At 42.6% G+C, this 21,019-nt stretch overlaps 2 protein-coding genes across 3 annotated transcripts in view; one reads left to right on the top strand and one right to left on the bottom strand.

Moving 5' to 3' along the window:
* The window catches only part of LOC134483549 (IQ domain-containing protein M-like), a 75,415-nt gene extending 69,588 nt beyond the window's left edge, over nt 1-5,827 (top strand). Inside the window, exons 4-5 of the mRNA XM_063278780.1 lie at nt 2,315-2,483; nt 5,667-5,827. Of these exons, the coding sequence (XP_063134850.1) occupies nt 2,315-2,436 (122 nt within the window). The 3' untranslated portion in view covers nt 2,437-2,483; nt 5,667-5,827. The remainder of the gene's footprint in view (nt 1-2,314; nt 2,484-5,666) is intronic.
* Nucleotides 5,828-10,895: 5,068 nt separating this feature from the next.
* On the bottom strand, nt 10,896-15,802 carry LOC134478916 (disks large homolog 5-like). 2 transcript variants are annotated; one of them, XR_010060094.1, is made up of 4 exons: nt 15,629-15,802; nt 14,450-14,609; nt 12,335-13,278; nt 10,896-11,613 (listed from the first exon to the last, which is right to left on the bottom strand). XR_010060094.1 is itself a non-coding variant. In XM_063278536.1 (3 exons), the coding sequence occupies exons 1-3, from the start codon at nt 15,753-15,755 to the stop codon at nt 13,131-13,133; spliced, it is 435 nt and encodes a 144-aa protein (XP_063134606.1). In that variant the 5' UTR covers nt 15,756-15,802; the 3' UTR covers nt 11,641-13,130. The 2 variants fall into 2 exon arrangements, 1 of the variants encoding a protein (XP_063134606.1); XM_063278536.1 differs by lacking the exon at nt 10,896-11,613 and having other exon boundaries at nt 11,641-13,278.
* Between the last annotated feature and the right edge of the window lie 5,217 nt (nt 15,803-21,019).

Below are 21,019 nucleotides of genomic sequence, written 5' to 3'. Positions count from 1 at the left end.
GGAACAACCATTCAGAGCCTGGCCCACATGTGGCCCATACATATACAGCCACCCAATTAGACAAGATGGATGAAGCAAAGAAGTGCAGGCTGACAGGAACCGGATGTAGATCGCTCCTAAGAGACACAGCCAGAATACAGCCAATACAGAGGCGAATGCCAGCAACAAACCACTGAACTGAGAACGGGACCCCCGTTGAAGGAATCTTAGAAAAAACTGAAAGAGCTTGAAGGGGCTCGAGACCCCATGTGAGCTCTTGGTCCTACATTTGGAGACTTTAAGATTTAGCAATGAACCACTGACAAACTTCCATTTTTTTCTCTTACTGAAAATCTGATTTCCCATAAAAACACGGCATGCGTGTGCACCCGTGTGTGCTGGTAAACTTGCCCGTGTGTGTGTCCATGAGCTGAAAGGCCAGTGTCACCTGTCTTCCTTTGCAGTTCTCTACCATATGCTTTCATTGACTCTCTGTGTGCCTTGAGCCGCCTTCTTAGCTAGTCTGAGTAACCAGAAGGCACTGCCTTGACCCGGAGCTTGACCCGGAGCTTGACCCGGAGCTTGACCCGGAGCTTGACCCGAAGCTTGACCCGGAGATTGACCCGGAGCTTGCCGTTCATCTCCGCTTCCAGTACTGGGGTCACAGACCTGCACTTCTCCTCTTGCCTCCTTATATGGATGTTGGGGATCTGAACTCGGCTCCTCATGCTCGTATAATCGGCACTTCATCCATTGAGATGTCTCCATGCTCTACCATTGTTCTTGAAATACAGGTTCTTGGAGCCTAGCATGGCCTGGAACTTCTCCGTGGTACAAACTGCTTTCCGAGTCATGAATGTTCTCTCCCATTAGTCCTCCGCGTGCTGGGATAACAAGCATGGGTTACCGCGCTAGAAAACAATGATTCTTTAATTTGCATGCATGTAAGCAGTATGAATAATATACAAAATAATATTTGAAATTAAAAGCTGGAATAACCACCTATTTCTCCTGACTGCAGATGCGCCCCTATCTATATAATGCTTTGAAAAATGAGACCTTCCAAACCTTTGTTAAATAATGAGCTGTACTCGGCGTTTTTCTCAAAATACCAGTTAAGTCTTTGGTGACACAACTTAAATAATTTTTCTCCTCCTGTCTCTTACATCGTTACTTTCTTTTTATTTAAGAGACTCAACAAGGTTGTCCTTAATAGCCTGGGACTCTGTAACGATTATGTTTCTGTATTGAACGATGGATGATCTCAAGCCTCCACTTCCCTGTGCTAGAATTTTTCCCTCCTCAGAGTTTCATCTTGCTGAACTTCTTGTTTAGAGGACCCAGTTTGTAGTCCCTTGTCCTGTACAGACTTTCCCGATCCTTACCTTGCTGTCAGATCCCTCAGACGCTACATCCCCTGACAGATGGGGTCGAGCGAGTAGCCTAGGCAACCTCTACTTTGTCTTATAGAAAGCAGCTAGGCTGAACAGCAACCTAATGTTTACCTTACAGGAAGGGCCCATGACTTTCCATAACTTACGCAATGAAATCACATGAAATTGTGTCTGAGAATCACTATAATGTAAAAGTGTAAATAATGTATGTTATTGGGTGTCGCTGTCATCAAAGCACCAAATCTCAGATTTTCCATAATTTCCTTCACTGCACCCTGTGGATGCAGGTGAGGGCAGGCACATGAAAAGGTAAAACCTGTGACTGGGCAGTGAAAAGGAAAGGCGGGGGCAGAGTTTTCGAAAGGCAGGAGAAATAGAGAAGAGAAGAAATGAAGAGGGAGGAGGAGAAAGATGACCCACCCCCGTGTGGCTTTAAATAGCCACAGGTAGCTATGAAAATCTTATAAGGGGTGGGTAATTACAGGACAATTTGTCTCATCTAGGTGCGCAGTTTATATCAATATTAATTGGCTATCAGTTTATTGTGTGGTCATTTTTGTGGAGTGAGAATTTACTGATATAAATCTAATTGATAAATTACAAGCTTCAAGAGTTTTGATTTGGTTGGATTGCTGGGAATTGTGACTGTATCCGCTGGGCCAGATGCAGGGAATATGAGCAGAGAGCCGCGAGATGGGCAGCCACTGAATGGAGGCTAGCCATGGAGGCAGAGAGACTGCTCCTAGGGCCAGAGAGTAGAATCTGAGAGTCAGGTAGAGAGGTTTTGAGAGCTCTGGGTCAAAGAGTCTGCCGAGGTGGAAATACCTGACAGTGCCATGTGGTCCAACTGTGCAGCTCTAGCATGAGGGGGTGATTATTATTATTATTATTGTTGTTGTTATTGTTATTATTATCATTATTATTATTATTTATTGCAACAGCACCCTTCCTACCTAGTCTCAGTGTGCTGGAGGCTTCCAAGGGTGTTGTAAGACTCCCTCATCTGATGAATCAGTATCAAGAAAAAAAGGGAAAGAAGAACATCTTGACAGTATTAGATTAGAGAGCTAATCTCTGTGAAGATCTCCACACCGTTTCATCTCTGTGCAGGTTTGTGAACTTTTGCAGGAGGCTTCCAGTATCTAACCCCATAGGGCTATGAGGAAATTTGAGTCATCTGGATCAGGGCTTTAAACTTTTCTTCACCACAGATGCCTTTGTATTTCTTAAACAATCCTGAGCACATAGGTATAGGTATGTAGATCAAAATTTACTGATATAAATTCACAACTTTATTTCAAAACAATATATATTATATAATAAATATATGTATCATGTAGTATATGTAATAATAAATGATATATTTTTACCATTTTAAGCTTTTTCCTTTGTTTAATTGGATATTTCTTTATATACATTTCAAATATTATTCCCTTTCCCAGTTTCCCGTATATATTAGTCCCTTCCCCCATTTCCTCCCCTTCTTCTATAAGGGTATGTTGTGCCTTCATTTTCATTAAATTCTAAGAAGTCTTTAATTTCTTTCCTTATTTCTTCCTTGACTAAGTTGTCATTGAGTAGAGAGTTGTTCAACTTCCATGTATATGTGGGCTTTCTGTCGTCGTCGTTGTTGTTGAAGACCAGCCTTAGTCCGTGGTGATGTGAGAGGATGCATGGGATTATTTCTATCTTCCTGTATCTGTTGAGGCCTGTTTTGTGACCAATTTATAGGATACAAATTATCCTATAAATTTTGGTCAATTTTGGAGAAGGTATCTCGAGGTACTGAGAGGAAGGTAAATCCTTTTGTTTTAGGATGACATGTTCTATAGATATCTGTTAAATCCATTCGGTTCATAACTTCTGTTAGTTTCTCTGTGTCTCTGTTTAATTTCTGTTTCCATGATCTGTCCATTGATGAGAGTGGGGTGTTGAAATCTCCTACTATTATAGTGTGAGGTGCAATGTGTGTTTTGAGCTTTAGTAAGGTTTCTTTTATGTATATAGGTGCCCTTGCATTTGGAGCATAGATATTTAGGATTGAGAGTTCATCTTGGTGGATTTTTCCTTTGATGAATATGAAGTGTCCTTCCTTATCTTTTTTAATAACTTTTGGTTGAAAGTCAATTTTATTCGATATTAGAATGGCAACTCCAGCTTGTTTCTTTGGGCCATTTGCTTGGAAAGTTGTTTTCCAGCCATTTACTCTGAGGTAGTGTCTGTCTTTGTCTCTGATGTGTGTTTCCTGCATGCAGCAAAATGCTGGGTCCTCTTTATGTATCCAGTCTGTTATCTGTGTCTTTTTATTGGGGAATTAAGTCCATTGATGTTGAGAGATATTAAGGAATAGTGATTGTTGCTTCCTGTTATTTTCATATTTGGAGGTGGGATTATGTTTGTGTGCTTCTCTTCTTTTGGTTTTGTTGCAAAACGATTAGTTTCTTGCTTTTTCTAGGGTGTAGCTTTGCCTCCTTGTGTTGGGCTTTGCCATTTATTATCCTATAATTTGTATCCTATAATTTGCTGGATTTGTAGAAAGATATTGTGTAAATTTGGTTTTGTCATGGAATATCTTGCTTTCTCCCAATGTTAATTGAGAGTTTTGCTGGATACAGTAGCCTAGGCTGGCATTTGTGTTCTTTTAGGGTCTGTATGACATCTGTCCAGGATCTTCTGGCTTTCATAGTCTCTGGTGAGAAGTCTGGTGTAATTCTGATAGGTCTGCCTTTATATGTTACTTAACCTTTTTCCCTTACTGCTTTAATATTCTTTCTTTGTTTTGTGCATTTGGTGTTTTGACTATTATGTGACGGGAGGAATTTCTTTTCTGATCCAATCTATTTGGAGTTCTGTAGGCTTCTTGTATGTTTATGAGCATCTCTTTCTTTAGGTTAGGGAAATTTTCTTCTATGATTTTGTTAAAGATATTTACTGGCACTTTAATTTGGGAGTCTTCACTCTCTTCTATACCTTTTATCCTTAGGTTTGATCTTCTCATTTTGTCCTGGATTTCCTGTATGTTTTGGGCTAGGAGCTTTTTGCATTTTACAGTTTCTTGACAGTTGTGTCGATGTTTTCTATGTTATCTTCTGTCCCTGAGATTCTCTTCTATCTCTTATATTCTGTTGGTGATGCTTGCATCTATGACTTCTGATCTCTTCCTTAGGTTTTCTATCTCCAGGGTTGTCTCCCTTTGTTCTTTCTTTATTGTTTCTATTTCCATTTTTGAATCCTGGATGGTTTTGTTCAATTCCTTCACCTGTTTGGTTGTGTTTTCCTGTAATTCTTTCAGGGATTTTTGTGTTTCCTCTTTAAGGGCTTCTACCTGTTTACTTGTGTTGTCCTGCATTTATTTAAGGGAGTTATTTATGTCTTTCTTAAAGTCCTCCATCATTGTCATAAAATGTGATTTTAAATCTAATTATTGCTTTTCTGGTGTGTTTGGAAATCTGGTATTTTCTCTGGTGGGAGAACTGGGCTCTGATGATGCCAAGCAGTCTTGGTTTCTGTTGCTTATATTCCTGCGCTTGCCTCTAACCATTGGTTGTCTCTGGTGTTAGCTGGTCTTGCTGTTTCTGACAGTGGCTTGACCTTCCTATAGGCCTCTGTGTCAGCACTCCTATAGAACTGTTTTCCTGTTTTCTTTCAGCCATTTCTGGGAAAAGGTGCTCTGTTCTCAGGAGTGTAGGCGCTCCTGGGGACCGTCTCTCAGCTCTTGGTGCAGGCAGGAATCAGAAGGTTCCTGCCCTTGAGTACTCCTAGGTCCCTCCACTCAGGGGGCCAGCTGGCACTAGGGGATTCCCTCTTGTGTTGGGAATGTGGACAGAGGGTAGTCTCCTCTGATTTCTCAGGAGTGTCTGCAATTCTGAGGTTCCAGCTCTCTCCCCCAAGGTATTTGGGGGCAGGGAGCTGTTTGACCGGTTCAGTTCAGTTAAGGGCCCACACCAGAACCGCAGGTACCTTCAGGTGACTGTTCCTATAGTCCTGTGTCCAGAGGCACACATGCAGTTTCCCCTTGGACCATGGATGCTGGCAAAGGTGGGCAGAAGTGGCAGTCTGTACTGCAGTCTCAGGAGGGTCCTCAATTTCGGGTGTTCGGCTCTCTTCCCCACAGGATTTGGGTGCAGGAAGCTGTGGGATGAGATCAGTTCCCTTTATCCCATTTACTGTACTTTCTTTGATCTGTGCATTTGGTTTTAATTATTATGCAAATGGAGGGATTTTTTTTCTGTTCCAGTTAATTTGGTGTTCTGTATTCTTGTATGTTTATGGTCTTTTCTTTCTTTACCCTAGGGAAGTCTTCTGCTATGACTTTGTTGAAGAAGTTTACTGGACTTAGGAACTAGAAATCTTCATTATCTTCTATATCTATTATCCTTAGTTTTGGTCTTTTAATTATGTTCTGAAATTCCTGGATGTTTTGAATTCAATAAACCATATATGTTTATCTGAGATCTTTGATTTTGTGTTTTGTTGAGTGACCCCCTCACTGCACCCAAACTCTCCCATTCAGCAGCATATTGGATAATGAGACATGGTCAGGAATGGTGACCTCTTACCAAAAACTACATGAAAATGGCGAGGTGAATTCATGTGTGTTGAGTATCAGTAGTCTCCTGGCTGGTTTTGGCTCCCAGTTAGCCATATGCAACAGTTTCAAAAGCCCAGTTTTGATGTTCCTGGGGATTCCCATGACGATGCACTCAGACATGACAGCAAACAACCATAATCCTTGTCAAATAACTTGATTTATATAATAGAGAGAAAATTACTAAGTTATGTTGCAAGATATTTGATCACACTGTGATCTCCAAGGATGTATTATTTAATGAAAAACTATCCTATGGTATAGCATGGCCATGGCACAGACATTTAAATCAAGAGCTGTTTACTGAAAACATCGTCTTTATTACAGTATGGCTCACCTACCAGACATCTTTATAGCAGAGCTAAAAAGTGCATTCATGTCCAGAGCAGATCAAGGAAGACTTGAAAGTAAATGAAGATAACCAGGGCAATGGGAAGTCTTTGAGTTGAAGGATTTTTAAGATAGTGCGCAGAGGGAACCACAATGCTCTTCTTCTGAGAGGTCAGTGAATTAGGAAGGACAGTTGGGAGCTTTACTTGACTTCAGCATCTGACCCTGGAGACTTTATTGGTAAAATTAACGTCTGGAATTTTGTGTTGTAAAACAACACTTTGGCTCTGCAGCTTTTGGCAAGGCCATGGACAGAGAGATCACACCAGCTGGGGACAATCTGAATGGAAATCTGGTTTTCTTAAGTCACCTGAGAAGTCCTCAAGGAGAGAGGAATGAATGGGTAGCACCATAATAGAAGGCTTTAGGATCTCGTATAGTGCTACTCTAGATGCCTTGAAAATAGAAGCAGAAAATGTAAGCTAAATGACTTTCAGGAATTAGCTCATTTCTGATTATGATTATTTCATATTGGTATTTTATACTTGATTATTTTTTTAAATTTAAAACAAGAGCCTTTGGTTTTAATTTGAGGTGGTCTTAGATTCACAAAATGCTTACAACCCCTGTCTGGCGCCCGGCATCTAACACTATGGGGCTAGAGATTCTACTTTTACCTTCGTCACCATCGACAGCTTCCATTTAACCAGCAGGTGTCCATGCCAGGCAGACACTGAGCAGGTTGTATGCTCTGTTAATCTCCACAACAACCCAATTCAGCAGAAACACCCCCATTTTACAGGTGAAGAAACCACAGCTCAAAGCAAATGAGTGTCAGGGTCCCCTCAGTCTCACTGTCTGTCACTCAGACCCACATCCTTCTCTGTACAGGGAAGCCATGGGCCTGATGTGGCTGTGCAAGCTGACTCTGCTGAGATGATCAATGCTATTCTTGACCCTGGAAGAATTTAAGACAAGGTGACCCACAGACTCCTGGGGTAGATTCTGCCTCTGGGTTCTAGGGTGTGACACAGTATCCCTTACTGTGGGTCTCTACTCATCTGAGGAGTCTGTTCCCATGTGTCGGCTTCTATGACAGTGGTTCAAATCCCTCCTAATGATGCAATCCTTTAATACAGCTCTTCATGCTGTGGTGACCCCCACCACAAAATTATTCCATTGCTACTTCATAACTAATATTGCTACTCTTATAAGCTATAATGTGCAAGGTATCTTATATACAATCTTTGTGAGTGGTTGCTGCCCACAGGTTGAGAAACATTGCTTTATATACTTTTTTTTTGAGAAGCCTTCATCTGAGGAGGACCTGATGCAGGTGTGAGAGCAGAAACACCCTGACATAGTGACAAGTTAGCAGGCCCAAGGCTGCTTGCCTTAATGGCAACAGAGATTCCTGGCTGAAGGCACAATCTGAAATCACTGTCCCCAGGACATTTCTTACATCAGTTTTCCCTCATTAAAATGTGTGTCTGCTTGGCCATGTCTGTCCAGGAAGCCAGTCCCTGTAGTCTCTGATACAGACAGAATGCTAAAGGCAAGAATGCTTTCCCTCTGTTGGCTCCAAGTCACTTCTATAGAAGTGAGTTCAAATCCCCCGTGGGTAAATGTGTGTCTCACATAATGCGTGAGAATTGAAATGTCATCCATTTGAGTGGACAAATACCAGCTCTCACTTCAGATTTACAGCTGACCAACACTTAGTTTCAGGAGAATGAAGAAGCTGGCCAGGCCTGCAGAGTCAGATCCCCTCCCTGCCTGGGACAATCCCACCCACAGTAGACTTCAGCTTCACCAGCAGCTGTTATCAGAAAATCTGACCTTAAGGTTCTGAAGTCCACATATGCACAAACCCTAACGTTGTTAGATGGTGGATATGGGGTTTTTATCCCATTTAAAATCATTCAGGCCTCTTCTCTCCCCTGGGATGCACTCTGTTCTCTCAAGTCTGTTGGTCCTGGAAGGACCTGGGTTCAACTGAAGGCCTGGGAGGGAGGGGGAGGACCGTTTGTTGTAGGAATGAGCATGGATCAAGAATGTAGCCCCACTGTGACTGGGCAACTAAGCTCCAGAAAATCTTCTCCAATCACAGAACTGGGTCATGTGGGAGCCTACACTGTTTCATAAGAAGAGCTGGTTGCTTTCTCCTGGAAGAAGCACTTGGGGGTTGATTGTCACTTCTGAACCTTCTGTTCTAAGTCACTTCTCAGAAGGGGCACTTTGCTCTGACTTCTCCAGGGGACCCACACAGCACTGGGGCTGGAGGATCCTATGGTGTTGCAGCTCTGAGCTGGGAGGGGTAGCTCTCACACTATCTTGAAGAGGCCTGTTTTCACAGCTGATCTAGATCTGAGGAACAGGTGCTTTTAAAGAAGCATGTGAAAGTATATCCTGCAGGAGAGCTCACTATGCAGGGAAAGTCACACAGGTCAGGGAAAAGTGGCTACCCAACTTCCCCAGGGCACTCAAACCAGGGAGGATTGTTGAATTTGTTCATTGTCTATTGTTATATCCCCTTTTCATTTCTAATTTTGTCAATTTAGGTATTGTCTCTTTGTATGAAGTTTGTTCGAGGAAGGGGTTGTCTCTCTGGTGGATCTTCTCAACAAAAAAAAAAAAAAGAAAAAAAGAAACAAAAAAAGCAAGCAAACAAACAAACAAAAAACCAACACACATCTTGTGGTTCCCTTGACTCTTTGTATTTTTCTCTTTGTTTGTAATCGATTGATTTGATTTGAGCCTTGAATTAATTTCCTGCTGTCAAATCCTACCAGACACTCTATAAGATGAGGCTTTGCCTCACCTTGGTAAAAGTAGCATGTAATAAATGAAGCTTATGTTGCTCTCTCTAGTGGGGATGACATCACAATCTCACTGCAAACCATGCACAGCCCGGTTTAGGCTGTATTAAAGTAGCCCACCATTTCAATGCCTGCAAGGTGCCATGGGACAGTAGTAACATGAGTCTGCCTGCACCTGGACAGTTTTCACTAGGGACTACACACACACACACACACACACACACACACACACACACACACAGAGCCTTTACTGACATGGTGCACATTCTTTCCACACCAAAAATAAAGTGAGCTGCTATGAAACACATCAATAATGGAATCAATAGAGGGAGTTGTGGGGAACTGGGGCTTAGAGTTACTTAAAGGCCCTATGCAGGCTCTCCTTATGTTGGAGGAGAAACTTCAAGTGCAATGTGGTTCTTTATTTTTTTCTCTAAAAAACACACGGTTAGGGTAGAACCTATGGCTTTGAGCATGTCTGGTAAGTACAGGGACACTGAATTAAATCCTAGGGCTGGAACACAATTAATCTTCTAAAAGATTACAGAGCAGCCTGGATGAAGACTCTCAGCTGAAAATGTGGACATCTCAAGACAGGCACTGGACAATGGCTGACAGACTTGACTGAAGACTGGAAATGTTTTCCTATCTCACAGGAAAAGAAGGCCCCTCATACCACACTGTACTCTAAGGACAGTTTATTCAGGTTAGGATGACATGAACTATTGTCTCATGTGACAGATGTCAGTACAAAGTATCCAAGGTATTGTATGCCAATGGTACCATTAACAGAACAAAGCACAAAGTGTCATGAACACATAAATTATGAGTTTGTGTAGCAAGACCCAGGCCTCTTCCAGGTTCTTAGATAGTAACTGAGAACCTCAAATACGGTAGTGATGTGATAGTGTGGTGTGAATCTAGTTACAACTAGTTTCTATTGTGACACAGATGACTCTTTTTGTGTCATGTTCAGCTTATAATGAATGACTAGACCTAAGCATGAGAATAACCAAATACTACATTGCTTCTCTACCTGCTGAGCTTTTAAAAGCCCTGGGGTGACAGCAAGCTTTTGTGGACATCTGGATTATTCCTTCTGTACTTTAACTCTCTGAGTCACCTCCACTCTCAGTAAGTTAGATCAATTCCATAAATTGGAAATCAGTCACCTGGAAAAAATACATTCTCAATACGATCCCAGATTGGCCATGGAAAAAGGGTAGCTTGAACTGTCCCACCTAGGTTCTGGGCTTGCACAGGCCTGCTCTCCAACAGAAACCTGTGTTCACAGCTGCAGGCTGCATTCACTATGGATGCTCTTGAGGTTCCTCCCTAAACTGCTTAGATTAAGATAATGTTCTTGCTACCAAAAGAACTCATTATGCCAAGCTGGCTTACAGGATCTAGTTTCTATTCTGTATTTTATCAGATGTGCATAACAGATATGGTCATCATTGACAACAGGTGAAAGATCTGCTCTAATATGGACACTAAGTGATGCTGGAGGATGATCCTGACCCACAATGAGCAGTGGGGAACCTGAGCCCTGTAGGGATGCCTGGCAACCTAACACGTTGAGCAGGCAAGCTCAGTAAGTTCCCTGTGAACACACGTCTCCTGAGATCTCTCTATTTAATTGGAGGTGATCCTGTCCACCTAATACAGCACCTCATGTGGAATAACAAAAGCCACCTGCAGGAGCTGTGGTGATGACTCACAGGGTAGAGCATCTGCTGCTCTCTCAGAAGAACCACATGGACCCTAACAATTGGGTAAAGCATGTCAGTGATTACATCATAAAGTGTGTGCCGAGAAAAAGCCACATTCTCCTCAAAAAAGACACTGTGACACTGGGTACCCCTTGGTGACTTTGAATTCACTAATTAGCCCAGGCTCCATGGAACAGGCAGAGATCCATCTCTAGCTGTCAGTTCTAAGCCCTCAGGAGGGGACAGAACCCATGAATAAGAATGATGGTCTTAAGAGTCAAGAGATAAAAATCAATATTTATTCATAATGAATACATTTTTACAACAAAACAGGATTAAAATGAATGAATAAAAATATTTAAAAATATTGGAAAGTGAAAAACAGTAACAAGAACATATAAATATGAAACAACAAAAAGAAAACTTCAATTAAAATCATAACAAAAATATTTCTAAACAGCATATTCTTAACGAACATTTAGAAGCACAGATGTATTGCTGTTTCTCCTCTAGCACACATAATGAAAGGCGGTCCCCCAAGTTGTCTCTCAAGTGGTGTTTTCTGAAGAAGAAAGTGAGTAAGACCTCAATCAGTCAGGCTGGCTTAGTGTTATATAAATTTAGGGTCTCTAAGAAATGACAAATTAACTCTGAGGAAGAATACTCATCCAAAAAATGTTGTTACCGTTCAGGATGTTTGTCATCAGGGACTCCTGAGAAAGCAACTTATTCCTCAGGAAGCTCTCTTACTGGTGTGTGTCCAATTCCAGCTCTCTTGCACTTTCTGAGACCTGGGAGAGGAAGGCAGTTTTTCAGACACTGACTTGGTGGTAAAACGCAAGCCAGCTGTCAGAATCCTGCCTTCTACCACCTCAGTTCTATTGGACAGTCAACATGGACCTTTTACCTGATATCATTGTTGCTAACTCTGTGGGCAGGGCAAAATCTCCAGCAACCCTCACAGTAATGTGGGCTGCCAATATGGGACCCAGACTTATACCAGTGCAAACCAAGAACAGGGCAATGGAAGGGACCTCATTGGGTTGCAGGAAGAAAGGAAATGTCCATATGTCACCAAGGTTAAAGCCAATGACAAGTACTAATTTGACATTTGCACTTGGTTCTTATCCCAGAAAGGTGCTTCCTACACAAGAAGTCACATGACCACAGAGTGTCATTTGTCAAAGGACCACGAAGTTGTTCAAAACTCTGCATAGGATCCAATCTATCACATGGATATGCAATAATGAGGTATGTTATTCATCTGTCACCATTTCTATACTGCAGATTCAAAAAGAGCAGCAAAATATACTTGCAAAATAATTCAGCTTCTGAAAAGTGGTTAACTTCCCAGAATACTTGTGCATAGGCAGAGCAATGAACAATTCCATTGCATGAGGGGGTTGGCTGGTTGGGAGTGTAAATTAGAAAGGTGGTAGGAGAAAGCAAAGTTGTATCAAATTGGCAAATTTTATCAGATATTGTTAAGCTAACTCAGCTGCTCGTCCCTACCTGATGATGCTGGATCTGGACGTTGCTGGTCTTTATCTTTCTTGTTGAAGTCAACCAAATATTTCTGGTTCAGTGCACAATCAAGATGTCCCTCCTTGCTCCCCTGCTTCTGTGGGACCAACTTCTTCCTACATGTGTTCTCCATCAGGAGCTGGCTGAGCAGGTTTCTGGAAATACAGTCTGCATAGTAAGATCATGCTGTCCCTTTCTCCCATTCCTACTCCCAAGTCCCACTAACCATACCAGGTTCCAGGTACCCCTGAAGAGTTAATAAAATACATCTCGATACATATAAGGCTGCTGCACAAACCACAAAGAGTTAATTCCAGGAAGAATAAATTGTTTGTTTGGGCCGAGCACCAATTAGTGTCCGCATCTCTCAAAAAGAACATGGATCTACAACTATCCATGAAAGCCCAATGCATGGGGGCAACATCAATTAGTAGTTGGCAAACACCCTCAAAGCAGGTCAGTAGAACCAAGAGAAGGTCATGCTAACCATGTGGTCCACGCACTAAGTTTTGTAAAACCTGGTATGACACCATAGGTCCAGGTCAGCCTAATAACCTTCTGCTGACTTCAATCACTACTGTTCTATCTGGAGCCTTCTGAAGATGCCTAGACAATCCTGGGATGAGTAACAGTCTTTTATGGAACTGAAAACTGAGTCCTAATGACCCTGGCACACTGATGTGTAAACAGCACAAGAGATAGAATCATAGCTGAAGACCTTCCAATCCATAACAAAGAAATCAGAAATGGCCATTCCACAGGTGATAGCCTTTCTGACCAGGACTTACCTAGAGAAGGTAATCTCCTTCTTCAGCTTATGGCTGTTCTCATGGATCTCAGTGTTCTCCATCTCTAAGTTGTGCAGAATTGACATGACCACCTCCTCCATTCTCTCCAGGTCTTCGTAATACGGATTTGGCCTGAAGTGTGGCCTGGCCCCAAATGATAGAATACTATGAACATCAGCATTTAGGAATATATGAACTTGGGGTGGGTCCTGTACTACACCAGTCCTGGAAGGACACCTTCTGAATTCTACATATTGGGATCTTCTTCAGCTTCAGAAACGTGTTTTTCTGCGTCCAGGACACCAGAAGCTTGGCATCCAGAGGGAGGGTTCCCTGGCTCCCTTTGTTCAATCAAGAGGAAATCTGCAGTCAAGCCAGTTAAGCTATCAAGAGCCTAGGCCACACCTCTCCATGCTCCCCCACCCCAACACAGCCAGAAACCTGTGATTTCTTTTCTCCTGTTTTGATAACAGACCGTATATCAACACAAAATTATAATCTGCACAAAGAATAAAAATAAACAGACAAACGTGTCCACATAGGCAAAGAACTGTGTTGTTGACAGTGGGGCTCCCAGAACAAAGCATTCACATGACCATGAAAGTGTTACAGGTAAATACTCAGGCCAAGACGTAGACCCCTAGATTCCAAGTGTGGAGGGAAATATAAACATACAAAAGTTGTCCATATGCATTTGGATGTATGCACACACAGACTCACAGACTGAGACATATCCACAAAAAAGAGCAATGTAAACAGAGTAAGAGAAAGAGAAAGAGAAATATGGAAACAGAGAGCACTGTGAGAACCAGGAGAAATGCATGCACCATTGCTGTCTCAGAGGGCAAGACACACAGACAATAACAAACAGGCCTGAGCCTGAGACCTTCTACTCAAGCATTGAGATGAACAGTTTGGGACCAGGACCCTCAGGCTGCTGCCTGGATCTTCCAGCACTCAGTGCCCTGCCTAGCAGTACAGAGACTGACCATAAACTCACTGCAATTACAATCTTGCAAAGACACCAGCTGTCAAGGGCTTTGCAAATGCACACTGGGCACTCACTCTCCCTGACTTTATTCCTGAATTCTTCATTCAGACCACAAGTTCTGCTTTTCAATAAATGGAAGCAGATGAGTCCATTTTCCATCTCGCTCCTCAGGGTCAGATTCTGAATCTCCTCTATATGGGAGGTGAGGTTTAGCACAGGGTGGTTAGGGGGCACAGCTTTCTAGAACCCAAAACCTTAATAGGATAATATGAAGGTGACCTTGCAGACCCAGGAATGTAACAAAGCACTTGGAGGGATCCATACCTGTTGTTCTTGGATCTCTCTGTCAGAAACCTCAGGCGATATCTCAGGTCATTTCTCTCCTCGGTAATGAGCTGCAGCTCTTTAATCAGCCTCTCCTTTTCCTTCTTGGCCTGCTTCTCGCTTAGGGCAGTTTCAGGGGAAGATGTTTCTCTCCCAGCGTCTGTAGGTAGAAGAACACAAGTGAACCTGCATGGGGAGAATGCATAGAGTGTACATAGACCTCAGTGAGGCCTAAACAGGAGAACAAGCCTGGAACCCAGTGTCACTGCTAGGCAATTGGTCTATGCTTAAGATCCTCCTCAGTGGATCTCAGTTCTCCCACTACTCTATAGAGACCAAGAGATGTAAGCAGCCAGGTGTTCCCTATGCCGGATATCACGTGCTTACATGGACGACGGAGATGGCTTCTCCAGGATTATTATCAGCTGAACAGGGTACAGCTTGGTTTCCTCACCCCTGTGGTTTCAGAACTCAGATGATAAATTCACCATCTACAACATTCGAATGATTGGAGACACTCCGATGTCCTACCCTGGTACTCTAGGCCAACAACTTTAGATTTAAAATGCATTTCCAAGGAGGACATGGTCAACAGACTTATCTGTTCCCCTATTTGAAACACCAAAACCCCAGAAGTGCCAATAGGTTACAGGCTGCATCTTGGTCTACACGTTCCAAATAGCTTTTGTATTGTAGAAACATGTTTGTAACACACAACCTCTAATATATAAAGCTAACGATGACCCTTCCAGTTAGAAGAAATCAGAGAAGGTCTAAGAACATAAGGTTATTGCCTGGAGCACAATTCTCCCCCTGTTCCTACTGTCAGATATCCACTGTATTTAAAGAAGCAATGATAGTGAAGTACATTGCTGCCCTGTCTAAACTCAGAAAAGGTGGACCCTCCATGACTCCTGATGAGGTTATTATATCAATGTAACAGAACAAATGAACTGAAAAGTAAAGACCAGAAGTTCCCAGTATAATAGCATTGGCCTTACTATAGCCTCCCAGTGGGGATGGTGAATCTAAAGTTCTGAAATCCTTGACTTTAAGGAATTGTGATATTCATGGAAATTCAATTCCTTTTCAGATGCTCCAGTTGTTGTGGCTAGAAAGGTCAGCTTAAGCCTCCAGCCCCCCTGACAGGAAGCTCAAAATACACTGCCCAGTACTTACTGCACATTCCCCAGAAGTGCTGTCTTTGCCCATCATTACTTTGAGACGAAAGGCCAGACTCCTTCACTCTAGTCTCTCCAGAATCGACGTTCCCCCTCCCAAAACGCTTGCGAAGACGGGAAAACATGTCTTAGCTTGTAACCGCCAGACTCAGTCTGAGAGAAACTAGGGCACTGGTTGTCACTACAACACTGGTGACATCACAGAGGATGCCAGAACTCTCTAGGAGACAATAGAATGTCCAAGAAGGGACAGCAGATGTCATGGGGAGCAGACTTTGCCTCCTGCTAATGTTCTCCCTGTACTGAGCATAAGCTGAGGTGCCCTTTCCAGGAGACTTTCCTGGGGCAGAGTCACTGAGCATCTCCTGTTTCCAAAGCCAAATTTTCCTCAAGGCTTGATTATAAAAACCTTAGTAATCCCTATGCATCTAAATGAATGTTTCCTTCCATATCTTGCCCCAAAATGTCTCACTAACTCAAATTGTCCTCATTCACCAATGTTAGCCATTAAAACTTCCTGAGATTTCACACCAGCTTGAATATGCAGTCAAAAGTTCTCCTGTCTCATTATGTACAGGTGCTTTATATCACATCAAGAAATAGTCTGCATGGTAGGTTACAACATGGGCGTGTGTTAGGGGAACACTCATGAAGTCATGTGCTTAGCAATTGACAATTGCCAGAAAATTCCTTAGGAGAAAGAGTTGAAGTCTTTATGGTACTAGGCAAAGTGTGGAGACCAGTTGGCAGAGGAAAGTGCAATATTGGAGCCATCAGTGAAGGGAACCTCATGCTGCTTGTGGGATTCTCCTCTCTGCACCAATGTCGCCAAAGGAGCACTGCTCACAAGCCTGAGTAAGATATACCATGAGCTTCTGTCAGAAAAATAAAATAGTCAAGAGATATAGGGGGTGCACATAAACGTCTAAAATGAAGGTATAAACATCATTAAGTGGATAGAGCAAGGTCCCAGCACCTGTACACTGGGAAATGGCCACCACACCAAACACAAAAGCATCTATCATATTAAAAAATGAATACTGTATAGAATTCATACATTAACACTGATTGATCACATCCATAGTTCAAATTTTCGGGGCAAATTCATGGCCCTAACTATCTTTCTCTCAACTTCTATAGCAAAAAATAAGAAGGAAAGAGAAAAGAAAAAGTCAAAGCAAAAAGCTCAAGCTTCTCATATGAGGACTGCAGGAAGTGTTATATGTTAGTCAGTTCTGATTAGACCATTTTAGATAGAACAGTGCACAGTGACCCTTAATGTGATGGGCCCTATATAAAGCTTTTTGCAATATTGGAATTTTAACAAGCCTCATCCAGAACATACAGAACAGGAAAGGATGTGATCACCATGTCCTTGCTCTCTATCAGGGTATTTTTCTGTGTCCTTGATTGTCAGGCATAGAACAGCAACAATCTGAAATAGCTGGTAGACATGGAAAAAGGTGGCTAAAACTATAGTTGTGGGTTACACACCTCAACTGTCACAGGCTAATGCTGTCCTCACAGTCCTTGGAGGCTACTCTTGTAAGCCTATTTATTGGAAAGTGGAAGGAGGTTCATCTGAGCTCAAAGTGAACCTGGCCAGCCATGTAGAGGGCAACATGGGATACTTGAGACCCTGTCTAAAACCAGCACAGAAACCCACCCTTCATTCAAAGCATCATCTGTGAATTCTTGATTATTTACCATTCTCTCCCTACCAGTCTTTCAGTCTGGAATGATAGAAAAGAACTGGAAATGATCTTCCTATTCTCAGGACATTAATCTCTCTTTCCTTAGGTGCACATTAAGATCTCATGCAAATGGGTATGACCATCTGAACAACTTAGTATCATCTACTCAGTATATCTAGCCTAATACTGTGCTATGACAATCTCAAGCTTCCCTGAGTTTCGCTGACCCAGCAAGAAGTATGAAGTACTGAGGTCAAACCCCAGGGATCCTTTCAAGGGTTTAGAAGAAAGCCATCAGAGAAACTCCACTTCTTTGTCCTTAGATTAAATCACATTGACACAATGTGAACCTGGTGGACTATTTAACCAGACATCTTTCTCCTAACCCCAGCTTTCTGAGTTCAGGCCATGTGAACCTGCATGGGGAGAATGCATAGAGTATACATAGACCACAGTGAGGCCTAAACAGGAGAACAAGCCTGGAACCCAGTGTAACTGCAAGGAGTTTGGTCTTTGCTTAAGAGACCTCCTCAGGGGGTTGGGGATTTAGCACTTGCCTAGGAAGGGCAAGGCCCTGGGCAAGGCCCTGGGTTCGGTCCCCACCTCCAGAAAAAAAAGAACCAAAAAGAGAGAGAGAGAGAGAGAGAGAGAGAGAGAGAGAGACCTCCTCAGTGGGTCTCAGTTCTCCCACTACTCTATAGAGACCAAGAGATGTAAGCAGCCAGGTGTTCCCTATGCCTGCCAACACAGGCAATAAATGCAGTAAATTTTAATTTCTGTTCAATTGTTCAGTAACTTACTTACACTTGCATATTGCTTTGGAAGTGGTGGGGTTTCATGATCAGCATTGCATTTAATAATACATAACCAATCATCCCTCCTAGAATGACTCTGTATATAGAGAAAGAAAATTTATTAGAATGGCTTATAGGCTGTGGTACAGCTAATTCAACAAGGAATGGAAGGTCTAAAACGCAGTAGTTACCCCTGTTGAAGCCAATTCCCCTAGCATAGCTGTAGCCATTTTGTTCCATGCCTGCCAGATAGTTCATATTCTTGCTGTAATATGTCGCCTAACATTGTTGTCTGAAAATAATTTAACTCACAGCAGGGTCAGGCATGATCACATAACTTGTGTATGTTTTTCTTATTGGTTATTTTGTTTATTTATATTTCAAATGTTAACCCCCTTTCCAGTTTCCCCTCCAAAAACCCTGCATTCCACCCCTTTCCCCAGCCCCCTTGAGGGTGCTCCCCCACCCACCTGTTCCCAAACCACTGGGAGCAAGTTGTTTATGTTGTGAGGTTTCTTAATCTTAAATTCCATAAGTATAAGCTTCATGTAGGACCAATAAAATTAAAGGTCAATATGAGGCCTGCAGAGATGGCTCCATGGTTAAGAGCACTGACTGCTCTTCCAGAGGTCCTGAGTTCAAATCCCAGCAACCACATGGTGGCTCACAGCCATCTGTAATGAGACCTGATGCCCTCTTCTGGTGTGTCTGAAGACAGCTACAGTATACTTATATGTAAATAAATAAATCTTTAAACAGATAAAAAGTCAGTATGAACCTTTGTTGTCTAAAATGGCTTGAGTCAGGGCTGACAACCAGACAGCCCTTCCAGCACCTGCCTATGAGCTCACATTTTAGTCTTTATAAACTGACATAGAAAAATGTCCAGGGTCCTAGCCTGACAAATTCTCAGCTACGTCTCTGATGATCAGTCTTAGGGTGGGCATTCAAAAAACCATCCCTGTCTAAGTGAGGTCAGAGTTTGTGTGGTTTATGGGGCAACTCCTGAACCCCAACGGTTTTGTCCATAAGGCTGGATATTTCAGCTGCTCTTCAGTACATGCAGGAATCCTGAAGAAGTAGGCAAATTAATAAAGCAAACTTCCTTCTTCCATGTCCTTGATGTAAGCTGCCAGCAGAAGGTGTGGTCCAAACAACAACCAACAGATTGGGTAAAGATCTTTACCAATCCTACAACAGATAGAGGGCTTATATCCAAAATATACACAGAACTCAAGAAGTTAGACCGCAGGGAGAATAATAACCCGATTAAAAAATGGGGTTCAGAGCTAAACAAAGAATTCACAGCTGAGGAATGCCAAATGGCTGAAAAACACCTAAAGAAACGTTCAACATCTTTAGTCATAAGGGAAATGCAAATCAAAACAACCCTTAGATTTCACCTCACACCAGTGAGAATGGCTAAGATCAAAAACTCAGGTGACAGCAAATGCTGGCGAGGATGTAGAGAAAGAGGAACACTCCTCCATTGTTGGTGGGATTGCAGACTGGTACAACCATTCTGGAAATCAGTCTAGAGATTCCTCAGAAAATTGGACATTGAACTGCCTGAGGACCCAGCTATACGTCTCTTGGGCATATACCCAAAAGATGCCCCAAAATATAACAAAGACACATGCTCCACTATGTTCATAGCAGCCTTATTTATAATAGCCAGAAGCTGGAAAGAACCCAGATGCCCTTCAAAAGAGGAATGGACACAGAAAATGTGGTACATCTACACAATGGAATATTAGTTATCAAAACCAATGACTTTATGAAATTCATAGGCAAATGGATGGAACTGGAAAATATCATCCTGAGTGAGGTAACCCAATCACAGAAAAACACACATGGTATGCACTCATTGATAAGTGGATATTAGCCCAAATGCTCGAATTGCCCTAGATGCACAGAACACATGAAACTCAAGAAGGATGACCAAAATGCAGATGCTTCACTCCTTCTTTAAAAGGGGAACAAGAATACCCTTGGCAGGGAATAGGGAGGCAAAGTTTAGAACAGAGGCCGAAGGAACACCCATTCACAGCCTGCCCCACATGTGGCCCATACCTATACAGATATTAGATAAGATGGATGAAGCAAAGAAGTGCAAGCCGACAGGAACTGGATGTAGATCTCTCCTGAGAGACACAGCCAGAATACGGAAAATACGTAGCCGAATGACATCATTAAACCACTGAACTGAGAACGGGGCCCCCGTTGAAGTAATCAGAGAAAGGACTGGAAGAGCTTGAAGGGGGTTAAGACCCTATATGAACAACAATTCCAACCAACCAGAGCTTCCAGGGACTAAGCCACTAACCAAAGACTGACCCTGGGCTCCAACTGCATACGTAGCAATGAGTAGCCTAGTAAGAGCACCAGTGAAAGTGGAAGCCCTTGGTCCTGCCAAGACTGAACCCCTAGTGAATGTGATTGTTGCGGGGGAGGGCGGTAATGGTGGGAGGATGGGGAGGGGAACACCCATACAGAAGGAGAGGGGGAGGGGTTGGGGTCTGTTGGCCCGGAAATCGGGAAGGGGAATAACAATCGAAATGTAAATAAGAAATACTCAAATTAATAAAGATGAAAAAAATAAAAAAAAGAAGGTGTGGCGCAGATTAGAAGTGGGCCTTTCCATCTCAAAAGATCTGAATTAAAGATTTATCTCCTCATCTCAAATATTTGGATTAGAAGTAGGTCTTCTTGCTTCAAATAATTTAATTAAGAAAAAAAATCCAATGGTGCTCATGCCTTTAGCCTCAGGATCCAGGAGGCAGAGGCAGGTGGATCTCTGAGTTCAAGGCCAGCCTGGTCTACAAAATGAATTCCAGGACAGCCAGAGCTACACAGAGAAACCCTGTCTCAAAAAAAAACAAAGAAGAGGAGGAGGACCAA

Source organism: Rattus norvegicus, chromosome 19, assembly GCF_036323735.1.
Source record: "Rattus norvegicus strain BN/NHsdMcwi chromosome 19, GRCr8, whole genome shotgun sequence".
In the NCBI taxonomy this organism is placed as follows: Eukaryota; Metazoa; Chordata; class Mammalia; order Rodentia; family Muridae; genus Rattus; species Rattus norvegicus.
The sequence above is the reverse complement of the archived record's forward strand: the minus strand, read 5'-3'. Positions and strand labels throughout refer to the sequence as shown.

Coding starts and splice junctions, on each gene's coding strand:
- LOC134478916 (XM_063278536.1), bottom strand. CDS start 15,755: ATGTTTTCCCGTCTTCGCAAGCGTTTTGGGAGGGGGAACGTCGATTCT. Junction 14,610..15,628: donor GCACTTCTGGGGAATGTGCA/GTAAGTACTGGG, acceptor TTCTACCTACAG/ACGCTGGGAGAGAAACATCT. Junction 13,279..14,449: donor GAGAGATCCAAGAACAACAG/GTATGGATCCCT, acceptor ATTTGGGGCCAG/GCCACACTTCAGGCCAAATC.